Genomic DNA, 14,188 nt, shown 5'->3' with positions numbered 1-14,188 from the left:
TGGAGAATGATGATGTATGGTGGAGAATGATTATGCTTGTTGGAGAATATGGGTGTTTGAAAATGGTGGTGTTTAATTGAGAATGATGATGTTGGAGGATGATATTGGAGAATGATGTTTAGTGGCGAGTGATGATATTTGGAAGAGAATGATGGATGCCTGATGGCATTGAGAATGACGGTTTTGGATTTATGTGTTTGACGTGTTGACAATATTCGTGTTAGATGGAGAATGATGGTATTTGGTGGAGAATATTGGTGTTGGGTGGAAACTAATGGAATTTGTTGCAAAATGCTGGTATCTGTTGCAAAATAATGGCATTTTTGAAGAACGCTGGAATTTGTTGATAAACGCTGTGTTTGTTAGTCAACTTTAAGCTGTTATGCATAGGCAAAGAGTTTCCTGTGTTCAGCACAAACCATGTCCTGTCAGAACAATCAGTAAATAGAGAATACAATGCAGTGTTGTGCTAGCTAAAGGGCTTAGCTTTTATGCACATTAGAAAGAACAGTGTATGAAGTGTGTGCCACAGAATTGTGGGTGGTGACAGTCTTAGTGCTATGTCAAATATTGCACCCTTGCTAAAATAAGCACCCCATTTCAGTGTTAGCTTGATGCTAAAATACTTATTTTTGGGTTCTGTAGGAGTTTGCGGCCCTGACAAAGGAGCTGAACGCCTGCCGAGAGCAGCTTCTGGAAAAAGAGGAGGAGATATCGGAGCTGAAGGCCGAGAGGAATAACACCAGGGTGAGTGGAGACGCCTGTCGTAACAGTACGCTCTATACACATTGCTAATTTTTATTGTGGTGTATTGTTTATTGGAGGTGTAAATCTCTGACTTCACAATAATTTGATCACTGTGATTCTTTAGAAAATGATTCAACACTGCAAATCTCAGATCTTTCCATGATTCACTTCAGTTTGATTATTTTGGTATAAATCAGAATTATTGAAAATATAGTTAAAGGGACCTCACTAATAAAAGTCCCGCATAATTCTATGGTTGAGATGTAAACAAAGTCATTCAGAGTGTTTTGATGTGAAAGAGGGCCTTGCAGAGAAACTCTGATTTCGTTGCAGTGGTGGTGATAGGAATCACGTATTATGATGTCTACAGCATAAAGATGACCATTATCTTTACTATCCAATGAACCGACATGTGTCTTCTGAGTTTTATATGTAGTGTTTATATAGTGTTTTTTGGGGGGTACTATGCTTTTGTGTCTGCCATGAAAAGATTTTACACATACAAAGGCCAAAGCCATGGTAAAACAATGTATATGGCACCTGGCTGCATGTTCACTGCCGTTTTATGATGCATTAAGATTTTTACATTTTCTCAGCAGCTCTCTTAAAACTCTGATAACCAATTAATACGGTTTATTTTTTAATATCGAACATGAACTTTGCTCAGTTAAACCTCCTACACCAAGGAGACTGTTCTGGGCTGAGGTTTTACCTGCTCTGCGTATCACTTAGACTGAAGTGTGTGGAGTCCAATCTGCATTTTTTCCATTTAGCACAGTCTGAGTCCGGCATGGCTAGCCCTGTCCCAGCACTCTCACTCAGTGCTCTTACAGCAGAATGTATGTGCAGAGGCAACCACATCAGCAAACCTAAATATTGAACTGGCGTGTCATATCTGTGTGAGGTTGTTAGGAGTCATCTTGCTCTACATAGTGGCTTCCAACAGATGTATATTAAAAAAAAATAAATGTTATGTTTTGCTGGCAGCCTAATGTTGGATGAACAAAGAAATCTAAGTTGATTAAACAAATTGACCTTAATTGCTTTTAGAAAAACTCAAAAGTCTTTTGAAAAAAAAAGTGTATGTTACCTTGAAATGTTGAGTTTTCTCTATAGTTATCTCTGTATAGTTTCTCTGTAGTTTCTCTATACTCTTTTTTACAGAGCAGTGCAAACATTTCCACCACAGTTGTTATCAAGAATTGACATATTTCAGTAAGATCAAATCAAGATTTCAGTATAGAAACAAAAAATAAATGCACACTTTATTGAATATTATTATGATCATTTCTAGCACTCCAGAATAAATGCAGTCGGATTTCCACCTTCAGGTCAACACATAATAATATACTAATGCATTTTACACGGCTAATATCGTACTTATATATTCTCAGCTGCCCAAAGGACGTTGCTGAAATGGAAGCTTTTCAAGTGTTCCTGACTTGCGTTGCTAAGCACTAACCTGCATGATCTGGTCAGATCGTGACTGTATAACTTAGAAAAGCTTTGCAGTCTTATAGAGTGACATTACAGTGTGTGTGGATATACTGGTGGATGAGTGAAGGGAATTCATCCTGTAATAATGACTTGCTAAAATGCAAACGTATAATATGCTACATTTTCCACAAAATCAGAGATGCCTGAACTCATGTCAAACTTTCGTCTGTCAAGACGGATCCAGAGCTGCTGACAAGTTTCTCACATCCAATCTCAGGAGGGAGAGAAAGAAAACGAGAGAGAGAGACAAGGACAGGCAGAAAGAGAGAGAGAGAGATGATTCTCACGTCATTTTCACCTCTAGGCCTTCAGTGTTCCCTTCAGGGCTTTGCTGAGCCAGGCGGCTAATAGAATCCGCCGCCCAAACCTTTCAGCCACAATTCAATTAACCACCGATTCCCACAGCCGAGCTCTCACAGAGGCCATGATGAAATGGAGGATATTAAAGCTAGATATTTGAAGATGCCCGACAATATCAAAGCTGCAGAGCGAAGAGAGGAAACTCTAATGAGACAAGAGGGAAAGCAAGCAGAGGATGAGAGCGAAGCGGTGGTTTAACAAGCTGAAAGTGTTTAACAGTGAGCAGCACAGGGAGGAGAAGAGAGAGGACCTGAGCTGTGTAAAGTGGGGCCTACCTTACATGAGTCCTTTAGCCCGAATTGAACCCCAGATGTTTGCAGCTTGCCTACCAGAATGGCAGTGAGGTGTTCTTCATGATGTAATCAAATACTATGAATAGTTTGTCAAAAGTCACATTACCTCAGATATCATTAATCAGCCAAGAGATTTGGTGTCTGAAGATGCTTCTTTAGTTTTAGCTCTGGGGCTACGAGGCTAATATACATAACAAGAAATGGAAGCGTATACTCTACCAGTTAGCATCATGCTAAATGCATGCCTAAACCGTAAAAGACTGAGTGAGGGGAAAATTGCGTACATTTGATTTTTTACTGAATTACCACTTTAACCTTGCTCTTCTTAAATAAATAACACATAATAAAGCATATTATCTACAACTTTAACACTTTCCTAGGTTGCTAACAAGAATGTTATTGACTGGAGCACAATGACAGGAATGTTCCTATAATGACAGCATGAGCATCAAGTGTTTATCCATAATACTACAAAGTACTACACTAATCATCGTTAAACATGCTAGCTTATATTCTCTGATTATATATAAATCATTAGTAAATGAATATTGGGCTTGTCCAGAGAATTTCCTTCCTTCCACCCAATGAGTGCTGGGATAAATTCCCCTGTGACTCAGGAGGATAAGCCGCTTAGAAAATGTGTGTGCGTGTGTAAATGAATATTGTCCCATCACAGCTTCATATGTCTTACTACTATTATCTTGGACTCACCAATACTCTTTTATTCACCCATATGACCTTCAGCAACATTTAATGTGTTTTCTTACTATACATTTATGTTAAGTATATATCTTTTGCCGAGGAACAGTGTTCTTGTATAGTTGCTGTTAGTATTATAGAGTCAGCAACGCCAAAGATAGAAATGCAATGTGCCTCTAAAAGTTAAAAATAAAATAGTTAAAAGGAAAGAAAATGTTTGTATTAGGACATTATTGCATACATAGCAAACTAGACCCATGTGAAAAAGGAAACTCTGGGTACCCTGCATGATCTAGTGGATCATCTAGGTGGATCTGTACACACAAAAAATGCCTTTATACATATGCATGAAGCTTTTTTGTCCACATGTGGGCTGTTGATCTGTTTTTCACAGATAAGGCATGTATGCAAGAGTGATTAATACAGTGTGTGTTAAATTCATTACAGTGATGGCGTCTAATAAAATGTAACCTTCTATTTAATCCCCCCCCCCAAAGTTCCCCAGGCCACTTTAACAGTAAGCTGAATCTGATAACCTGGCCAGCCGCCAATTAAAACTGAAGCAGCACTCAGAACCTTAGGCAACAGACCCATATCAGCCACCGCATCTACTTTCTCCGCCCAGTTTTATAGACAAACTGCAACCTCCGGACCTGGTCTTCATGGAATTAGTATTCTTCCAGCGTGTTCAGTAATGGCTTTGTAACAGGTCAGATAGAACTGCTGTGACATTTACAAGGTCTTTGACTTTCTCTCCACTAGCCACTGATATCTCTCCAGAGAGGTAGTCAGGATATTGCTCGTAGAGTCCCAAAAACCCCTCTCCCACTCATACTAAGGAGAATCTTCTAAGCATTTCTTTCTGTCTGATTTTCATGACAGTAACCAATTGTTTTTGGCCCTAAGCAGACAAATCTGGCTCTTTACCACGTTTCTTTACGGACTAAACAAAGTTTAGAATCACGTTAAGCTGGACAGTACATTGAAAAGATATACAGGCACATGTGGGTATTAGACCTGGAGCGAGCACTAGTGTTACGGGTGGACTGGTGGTGAGAATCCTCTATCAAACACCCAGATTCTCCAACAAACACCACCGTCCTCCAACAAACAGCATCATTCTCTACCAAAGACCACCATTCTTTACCAAACATTCTCTGTTTGGTATTCTCTGCAAAATAATGTCATTTTCTACACTGGGTTATAGACTCCCAACAACCACACACAGGTTTGTGCATCATCCCAACAATTGGTGTCTCCTAGCTAATGTTTGCTAGGCAGCCATAACCCAGTGTTCCATGATGATTATGGCTTATGGCTTCAGTTACAGCGGCTGGTTGGGGAGTCCAAAAAAAGTAGTACAAAAAATTTGCTAGTTGGGGAGTGGACCTAAGCATTGGCTCAATTACTGGAAGATTGCAGGTTCAAGCTCTGGCAGTACCATAGCTATCCATGGCAGCATGTGGCCTTGCTCTCTCTGGGCTCTCCCCCATCACTTAGGTGTCCATCACTCAGGCATCTGTTAGCTGACGTATAAGAAATAGTAGTTATTGGCGGCACTGTGTTAAAAATAGACATGATTCTGTAGTGGAAAACACTGCATGGGCTCAGGAACACTTTCACTTGCAAGTTAAAATTCTACCATGCAAAGAACAAATTATGTATAAACAGGATCCAGACACTCCACCACTTTCTCTGGGTCCAGGCTCATTCAAGGTGGACTGAGGCAAAGAGGAAAAGTGTCCTGTGGTCCAAGTACTCAAAATTTGAAATTTTTTTTGGAAATCATGGATGCCGTGTCCTCTGGGCTAAAGAGGAGAGGGACCATCCAGCTTCATTTATTTCAGCAAGACAATGTCAAACCACATTCTGAATGTATTACTACAACGTGGCTCTGTAGTAACAGCGTCTGAGTTAGCGTTGTAGTGGAGACATACGGCAAAAACAACACCTATTTGATTCCAACTTTAACTCTGCACTACCTCTACCTCTTCCTTGCTTATGGTCTCTACTAGGAGTCTGACTTTGAGGTTGAGCTTTTTTAGGATTGCATTACTGCCTTTGTTTTTATAATGTTGTATCATGATTCCCTCCAATATGGCTTTGCTTCATGCTGGCTCCACTCATGATGCAGATTAAAAGGGGGTTTGGGAGGGACGGACCCCCTGATTAAGACTTCAAGCTTCATCTGGTTGGATAGGTTTTATATATATTTAGTTAGCTGGATACTGATGTAGTCCTTGTGTTTGTTTTACTCTTTGAAAAGTCTCTTTTCTTGTTTTTCTTACCCTTTGTTTTATGTTTCTTTTCCAGAGTGCTTATTTTTTCTGTTTTGTTCTATTTTGTTTTGTGTTTCTTAGTAACAGTGAATAAGCCAATTACTTGCTTTGCTTCACAACCTCTACTGAAGAACTACATTAATTGAGAATTAATAGCCTGGATGTTTGTAAAGATGCCTTCCACAAACTGACAAAAATATAAATAAAGTTTGAATATTATAAATAGATAGAAATAGAGTTTGAAAAGAACAAAACTTTTTTTTTCTTGCAGCGTTACAGTCTTCTCTGTATTGACTGTTTCTTCTCTGAATTCTCCTCACCTTCTGCTAGATGTTCCTGTAGTTTCCCATCCCTGTCCTGGGGACTGTGGAGTGTAACTGATTTGGTATGCTATGTCCCATTCCCAGCAGTAACCATATTACCATAATCTCCTTTGTGCCAGATCCAAGGGGTTTCAATTTGTTGTGAGTGCTTTATTGTTTAGAGTTTCGTAATAGATTTGGTCATGGCTAATGTAGTTATATTGAACATATTTTCCTCCCAGAATGAGGCGCACGTTAAAAGACTGGATAAAGTACCTCATTCATTTTCATTTGTCTCTATTTAATCTGGTTTAATATAAGGCCTGTCCTTGAGGAAGCTGACACATGACACCTAACTGACCTTCTGATGCATTACTGCAGTTAACAATTTGCATGGTTTCAAAATGGCGTTTGAATGAAGTGTTGTAGGGAATCGCTGCTGTTATAAGAAAATCTCTTCTTTGTTTTGTTTAAATTTTTTTACACCATTTGAAAACACCTACTGCCCTTAACATTTTTGGAACATTCCATGATAATTGGATCAAAAGAAAGAATCTGAAATTACTTTAACTTATTTTACTTTTTAAGAACAGATTCATGGTGGTTACACTGACTGTATTTCTGCTACTGACGGTGATAAGCATGAAGATAATGATTAAGACGATAATGAAAAAGGTAACATATCTTCGTTTGTGTGTTCCTCAGCTGCTTCTGGAGCATTTGGAGTGTTTAGTGTCGAGGCATGAGCGGTCACTCCGTATGACAGTGGTGAAGCGTCAGGCCCAGTCTCCCTCAGGAGTGTCCAGTGAGGTGGAGGTCCTCAAAGCCCTAAAGTCCCTGTTTGAGCACCACAAGGCCCTGGATGAAAAAGTGAGTTTTAAACATGTTACAGATTTCCATATTTTAAAATTGATTGTTATATGTAGAGGAATTATTTACAGGTACAGAATCCTGTTACAGAACTTAGTGTTATGATATTATATGTTATGGAATTATGTTACAGAGCTGCATGTTATTGTATCACATACAGAATTATATTATGGAACTAGATGTTTTGATACTGGATGTTATAGAATTACATCTTACAGAATTACACATTACAGAATCACATAACGGGACTTAATGCATTTCATATTAGTTACATAACAGGACTATAAATATATATTAACAAAATATTATAATATTACATTTTACATGTAATGCTATTACTTATACTAAAAATAACATTTTACGGAACAGAATATTACAGCATTACATGTTAATGAAAGAAATGTTTCAATATTACATGTTACAAATGTGGACAGAATTACATGTGACAGATACATGTGTTTATGCACTGAATGTGACACAAGTACATTACATAAAAATGGAAAATATTAAGAAGCCTTTTTTCTTACAGCAAAATCTTTTAGAATATCACAGTTGTTTGACATGACAGAAATGAACAGATGAGCAGAATGCCTTCAAGTGACAAAGATATCTTTTGTCCATTTAGGAAAGGTGAAAGGAGAACGGACAGTGTCATCACCTTATTCAGGGGCTAAAACTTTATGAGCTCTTTTTTTACTGACATCTGAGTAAACTGCACAAATAATTCATGCTTGGAAATTGTCTTTCTTAAACTGAATCAATAGAGCAAATATCTTCTCCATATATGCTCCACTTTTAGTGACATATATGCTCAGTGACAGACTTCTGATTACCGTCTTTAAAGACAGTAAAGTTGAACTTGTTTTTTCATGTATAAATATGTCGAATCCTGTAGATTTTTATCAATGTGCCTAATACGGTCGCACCAGCGTAGGAACTGTGGGCTGATGCTGACATCCAATATTTTACATGTACATATCTGCCTTTGCATAAAATGTAGAAATTAAGACTAAATGTACCTGGATTACTGCGATAGACTGGCGACCTGTCCAGGGTGTGTCCTGCCTTCCGCCAATGACAGCTGGGATAGGCTTCAGCACCCCACCGCAACCCAGAAGGATAAGCGGTTTAGATGATGTGTGTGTGTGTGTGTGTGTGTGTGGGTGCCTGGATTAGCATTACAGAAAAATATATAGGTATAGGGTTATAAATGCAGTGAAATGAATGAAGTGCAGATATTTTAGTATTAGTATTTAGTATCTGTTCAATGGCAATTTTGTTTAGAATAGAAAAAGTTTGGATGGCGCTCTTATAATTCACAGAATAGTTGTTAAACTCACACATTAAGCACAGACTTGTTTTGGCACATGGCCTTCCTGGGCACGCTGATAGCGTTCTAGCCACCAACTCACTAAATAGTGCTAACAGTCACATGAACCACACGCTTATGATGTCATTGAGGTGAGTCGCAAATACCAACAATACCCATCATTGGCCATCTCCAATATATATCAAAGCAAACCAAAAAGACTAAAGAATTCAGTGAAACAAAAATACATTAAATTAAACTGAATGAGGAGGGTAGCTATTTGATTTTTTTATTACGCGTTTATCTGCTGATACTGATATGATTCTGACATCATCATGCATCTTCAGTATCTGAGATGACCAAAATACTGATCAGCCCGTTACTTTTTGTGAATAAATGTTGTCTCTGTTTCTTGAGCAGTGGTATTGTTTCAGCGTTGTAGCTGGTAAGTGTTGAAGCTGTCTCAGAGTGAAACTGTTCGTTCCTGTTGTCTGTCATTCTTGCTGTGGCCTGTAGATTGGTAGCTGCATCCCCTCGGTGGCTATTACTCCAGCAGTAATCCATTCTATAGCGTCCTGCAGACAGGGCCATTTACGAGGCGTCTGTGTTGGGAGCGGAGGTGCAAATAAAAGTCCAGTGATTCATAGTGGCAGGGCTTCAGTGGCTATCCGCTGCCCAGCAGCGAATGACTGTCAAGACAGGAAGTCCAATTCTCTGGATCCGATGGCTTCACACCTAGAGAGAGAGAGAGAGTGAGAGAGAGAGTGCATTTAATACTGCTACATTGTCATTGATATTCACTGTTCAAATTCTCTTGTTAAAAGATTTGTGAGAAAGAAAATAGTGTGTCAAGGGATAAAAAGGGTCAGTGAGGATGAAAAACGAAAGGAAGAATCAAAACGGAGAACAAGAAAAGAGGGAGGGGATATGGGAGAAACAGAAAGAAACAAATAAGAGAGAAAGTCAAAGGAGAAATAAAAAGGGAAAAGAGAGAGGGCAGAGAAAGAAAAGGAGAGAGAAGAGAGAGAAAAAAAAGTATGGAAAGAAGGAGGGAAATGGGGATAGAGAGAGAGGGAGAGATGGAAAGAGGAAGAGAAATGATTCTTTTAGCCGTGTGATTTTATCAGTACAGGTTCTGTCCTGTTTTCTCTGTCTCAGTGGTGACAAATGTGAGAGCGTCTCATAAATCCCCTCATCCTCAGAGGAACGGTCCTCTTTACACGCACTGAACCCTTAACAGAGACCGACCGTTACTGCAGGAAAACAGACTTTACAGCAGATTGTACAACTGCTGTTTAGCTAAGGGTGCCTTCAGCTGAAGGCAGATGCACTGTAAGGCCAAAAGTATTGGGACACCTACAAATTGCACCTACAGGAGATTTTATGACATCCCATTCTAAATCCATAGGCATTAAGATGGAGTTTGCCCCCCCTTTACAGCTATTCCAGCTTCTACTTCCTCTGGGAAGGCTTTCTACAAGATTTTGAAGTGTTCCTATGGGAATTTTTGCCCATTCAACTAGAATAGCATTTCTGAGGTCAGACGAGAGGGCCTGGCTCACAAGGTGTTCAGTGGGGTTGAGGTTAGGGCTCTGTATGGGCCAGTCAAGTTCTTCCACATCCAACCATGCCTTTATGGGCCTTGCTTTGTGCACTGGGGCTCAGTCATGCTGGAACAGAAAAGGGCCTTCCCCAAACTGTTCCCACAAAGTTGGAAGCGTACAGTTGTCCAAAATGTCTTGGTATTTTGAAGCATTCAGATTTCCCTTCACTGGAACTAAGGGGCCTCGGCCAACCCCTGATAAACAGCCCCATAGTGTTATTCCTCCTCCATCAAACTTTACAGTTGGCACAGTGCAGTCAGGCAGGTAACGTTCTACTAGCATTCTGCAAACCCAGACTCGTCCATCAGACTGCCAGATGGAGAAGTGTGAGTCTTCACCCCACAGAGTCCTGCTCCAGAGTCCAGTGGCAGCATGTTTTATGCCACTCTGTCCAACGCTTGGCATTGTGCTTGGTGATGCAAGGCTTGCATGCAGCTGCTCGGCCATGGAAACCAATGCCATGAAGCTCCTGGTACACAGTTTTTGTGCTGATGTTAAAGCCAGAGGAGGTTTGGAACTCTGCAGTTACTGAGTCAGCAGAGCGTTGACGACCTTATTAGAAGAACAACTTATTCTTTCACAAATGTTAGTAAAAGCAGACTTTTTGGCTATGTGCTTCATTTTATACGTCTGTGACAATGAGACTGAATAAAAGACCCGATTTCAATTATTAAGAAGCGTGTCCCAATGCTTTTATCCATACAGTGTATAAGGCCACAGCATCACCAGACATGCAGCATCGCATAGCAAATACAATACAAAGTGCAGCTATACTTTGTTTAAGTTTATTTTTATATTCTATTCATATAAATCTAGTGGAGGAAAATTATCAACATCATTCCTGGATTTACCTAGTGTGGTATCAATTTCTACCTCTTCATAAACTCGCTATCTTCAGGCTGAAAGATACGAAGTGAAAAAAAAGTAGGCTGGTAACATTAGCTGAGGTAACAAACAATTAGCATTTGTTTGTTAGTGGTTTCTTCCACTAGGCTTGGGTGATTTGACAATACTATGACAATACAATATAAACAGTCCTGACCAATAGACATTTCAACATATATGTTAACATACTCATATAAAGTTATAGTCTCACAGTGTAATGGAATAAGGCAACCATTTAAAAACACAAGTTGTTGAAAATTAAAAGAAAAAAGATATTAATATCACTATTCACGCATGTATTTAACGTAACATACTACATTGACATTATCATTGAGCATTAGTATTAAATGTTTTCTTTATCCTTTGAACATAATGTTTCACCATTTTCTTAGTTTATTGTGGGGGTAAGTTTACATCCTTATGTGTGACCACATTTAAATTGTTTCTATAAATTCTAGCTTCCATTATTTCATGTTTCTTTCTGAGGTATTTACAGCTGCCTGTTTACAGCAGCTGTCTTCACCCTTCAGTTTTCAGGGTGGTGAGATGGCAGAGAAAATTAACATACTCCTTTTTTTATTTTTTCTGATTTTTACCAAGTTTTCTCAATAATTTAGTCCTGTCCAGTTCCACCCGCTAGTTAGTTCTTCCCGTGTCACAAAACTACCAAGCTGGTAGGGGAAGGGCTAGCATCTATTAATGCAACATGATTGCACAGCTCCACATGCTTGGTGGGGAACAGTAACTGCTGATTCTGTTATGTTAGCTAACCTTAGCTGCAGCTGCTTTATGTGTGGTTATGTTGATTATAATGATTATTAGCTAACTACACTATAAAGCATAAAAAATTAAAAAATGGACGTCTTGAAAATTATTTAGTTGCAAAAGAGCTGTAGGATGTTTGCAAAGTTGTTTGATGGTCAGGAGTGTCATGTTGTGCCATGCATTTGGTATTTACAGTATGTGATAATAATATCCAGGCAGAGGTATGTGAAGAATTTACATACAGTGTGAAAGTTTTTCTGCATCAGTAAATTGATTTTCGTGTCCCCTCAGGTCAGAGAGAGGCTCCGTGTTTCACTGGAACGAGTCTCTGCCTTGGAGGAGGAGCTAACTGCTGCCAATCAGGAGGTAAGAACCAATGAGATGTTGAGCTGTATGTTAAAGTCACTCATTCTATCTCTCTGTGTGTATATATATATATATATATATATATATACATATATATATATATATACATATATACATTAAATATATGATAGAGTAATATAAGAAAAAGAAGAGAGAGAGATACAGAGAGAGAGAGAGAGAGAGAGAGAGACAGACAGATAGAGAAAAGAAATGAGAGAAACCTCAGTCAAGGTCACTGTCACTGGTGTGTAAGTTGGTGGGTGTGATGGTGTGTTAACACTGCAGCCAGCTGAGCTGTCAGTCATAGCCTGCTGAACTCCAGCCAACCTCACACACGCGCACACGTTCACACACACACTCGCATGCACACAAAGAGACATGCACACAGAGCCACACAAACATACACAGTCAAAGTCAGTATTTGTGTTTGTGTGTGTGTCTGTGCGTCTGTGGTTCTTTTAAATGTGTGTGTTTGTATGTGTATGTGTGCGTGTGGCTCTGTTTGTGAATGTGTTTGGTACTTGAGTGAGAGAGGATTATTCATTTGCAGGTTAAATGATTCTGAATATGGGAGAAACAGAAAGAGAGACAAAAGAAAGAAAGAGAAAGAAAGAGGAGAAATAGAGAGAGGGAAAAGAGAGAGGGTGGAGAAAAAGAAGGAAAGAGAGAAGACAGAGAAAAGAAAGGAGAGAAGGAGGGAAAGGGGTGTGTGTGCGTGTTTGTGTGTGTGTGCGATGTGTGATCCTTCAGGGCTGATTTTTCACTCACTGGAGAAAAGCAGGAAGACATTACTGCTTCTTCCTGTGTAATTCTACAGGACCGAGTTGCCCGAAACCTTTTGTCCCTTTGTGTCAGGGGGGGTAACACACAAGTGCAGTGTTCGTGGTGGGGCTGAGGATCAAAAAAAAACAAAACAAAAGAGTATACAAAAGATGGCATGTAGGTTTCAAATCAAATCACATTTTTAAAAGTGTATTTTATAATGTTACACTGTATTTTGTTATCAAATAATTTTATAGCAAATATTTTGTCAAATTATATAAGCTTTAAAGGAAAATAAGAATTAATATTTATAAGAAGTGATATAGTATTATAGTATGTTTGTTTTGTCAGTGGGTGCAGTGGTGGTGGGCCAGATCAAACATTATCACAGACCGAAGAACATACTATTATCCATGAAGTTATTCAAAAGTATGATGCATTGCTAAAACAGTAAGCACTAATGAAGCAAACTTGATTTTTTAGCCAAATATCACTTTAAAGTATAAAGTCTCTTGTCTTAATGCAGCCATGGTCAGTTTTATTGGTAAATAATAGGGCTGGCACAAGTAATTTGAATACTTGAGTATTTGTATGTTATGTAGGTTTTTATCTCTCTACTTCAGTTTTCATCTCTCTAGTCTCTACTAAGCTTTGTCATTAATTAAGAAACAAATATTCATTTCATCACCAAAGGCTTTAAAATAGAACAAGTGTTATCAGTGCATAGAAAATGTAAATTGTAATTTGTTTAGTTGCACACATTATAAATTTGTGCCACGCTTCCTCATCACCTCACCTCAGGACGCTACAGATTCCCACATGGCCAAATGCTGAAGCTAAAAGAGCAGAGATGTCTCAGAATGAAAAAAGATGTATAGAAGCACTTTAAATTATTGGATGGTAAGAGATAAGTGCAAAATTTGTAATAAGAGGCTGGTACACCATGGAGGCACGATAGCTTTGGTGAATCATCTCAAATATATAGGTATAGTGATCCTTATCCGAGTACTGCCGTGCGTCCGCTCCGCACTGCCTCCGATTCAGCTCTGTCACATTACTGCTTGAGGCAGGTATAGTAAGTCTTTTTCTCTGTTACTGTTTTCTTTAAACAGTAGGTTTAAAACTTGAAAACATGAACAGCAGATCTGTTCATTTATAGGACATCACAGTCTTGAGTTTCAGTATATGTTTCAGTATCTTCTCTGTATAAGAGAAGAGTTTCGTCCACACAGTTAGTACAGTGATGGAGCTGCTCTGCTTACGCCACACCAACAAGATCATCACAATTTAGTAAATTATTATTTTAAATATAGCTATAGAAAGTCTAAGTGGTTGATTTGACTGAATCTCTGTGGAGTGTATGCTTCATTCATGCCCAAATGAAAAAAAAAGGCTGGTGTATTGATGGACATAAGATGCTCATGTAGCACAGTCATTGTAAACTGAAACA

At 38.9% G+C, this 14,188-nt stretch overlaps 1 protein-coding gene across 1 annotated transcript in view; it reads left to right on the top strand.

The window, feature by feature from the left end:
• The first annotated feature begins 650 nt into the window (after window positions 1-650).
• ppfia2 (PTPRF interacting protein alpha 2) overlaps window positions 651-14,188 on the top strand; it is a 70,954-nt gene continuing 57,416 nt past the window's right edge. Inside the window, exons 1-3 of the mRNA XM_036577202.1 lie at window positions 651-747; window positions 6,883-7,047; window positions 11,902-11,976. Coding sequence (XP_036433095.1) covers window positions 6,937-7,047; window positions 11,902-11,976 — 186 coding nt within the window. The 5' untranslated portion in view covers window positions 651-747; window positions 6,883-6,936. The remainder of the gene's footprint in view (window positions 748-6,882; window positions 7,048-11,901; window positions 11,977-14,188) is intronic.

This window comes from Colossoma macropomum, unplaced genomic scaffold (assembly GCF_904425465.1).
Source record: "Colossoma macropomum unplaced genomic scaffold, Colossoma_macropomum, whole genome shotgun sequence".
NCBI classification, from domain to species: Eukaryota; Metazoa; Chordata; class Actinopteri; order Characiformes; family Serrasalmidae; genus Colossoma; species Colossoma macropomum.
Note: the sequence above shows the minus strand (reverse complement) of the source record. Positions and strands in the feature narration are given on the sequence as shown.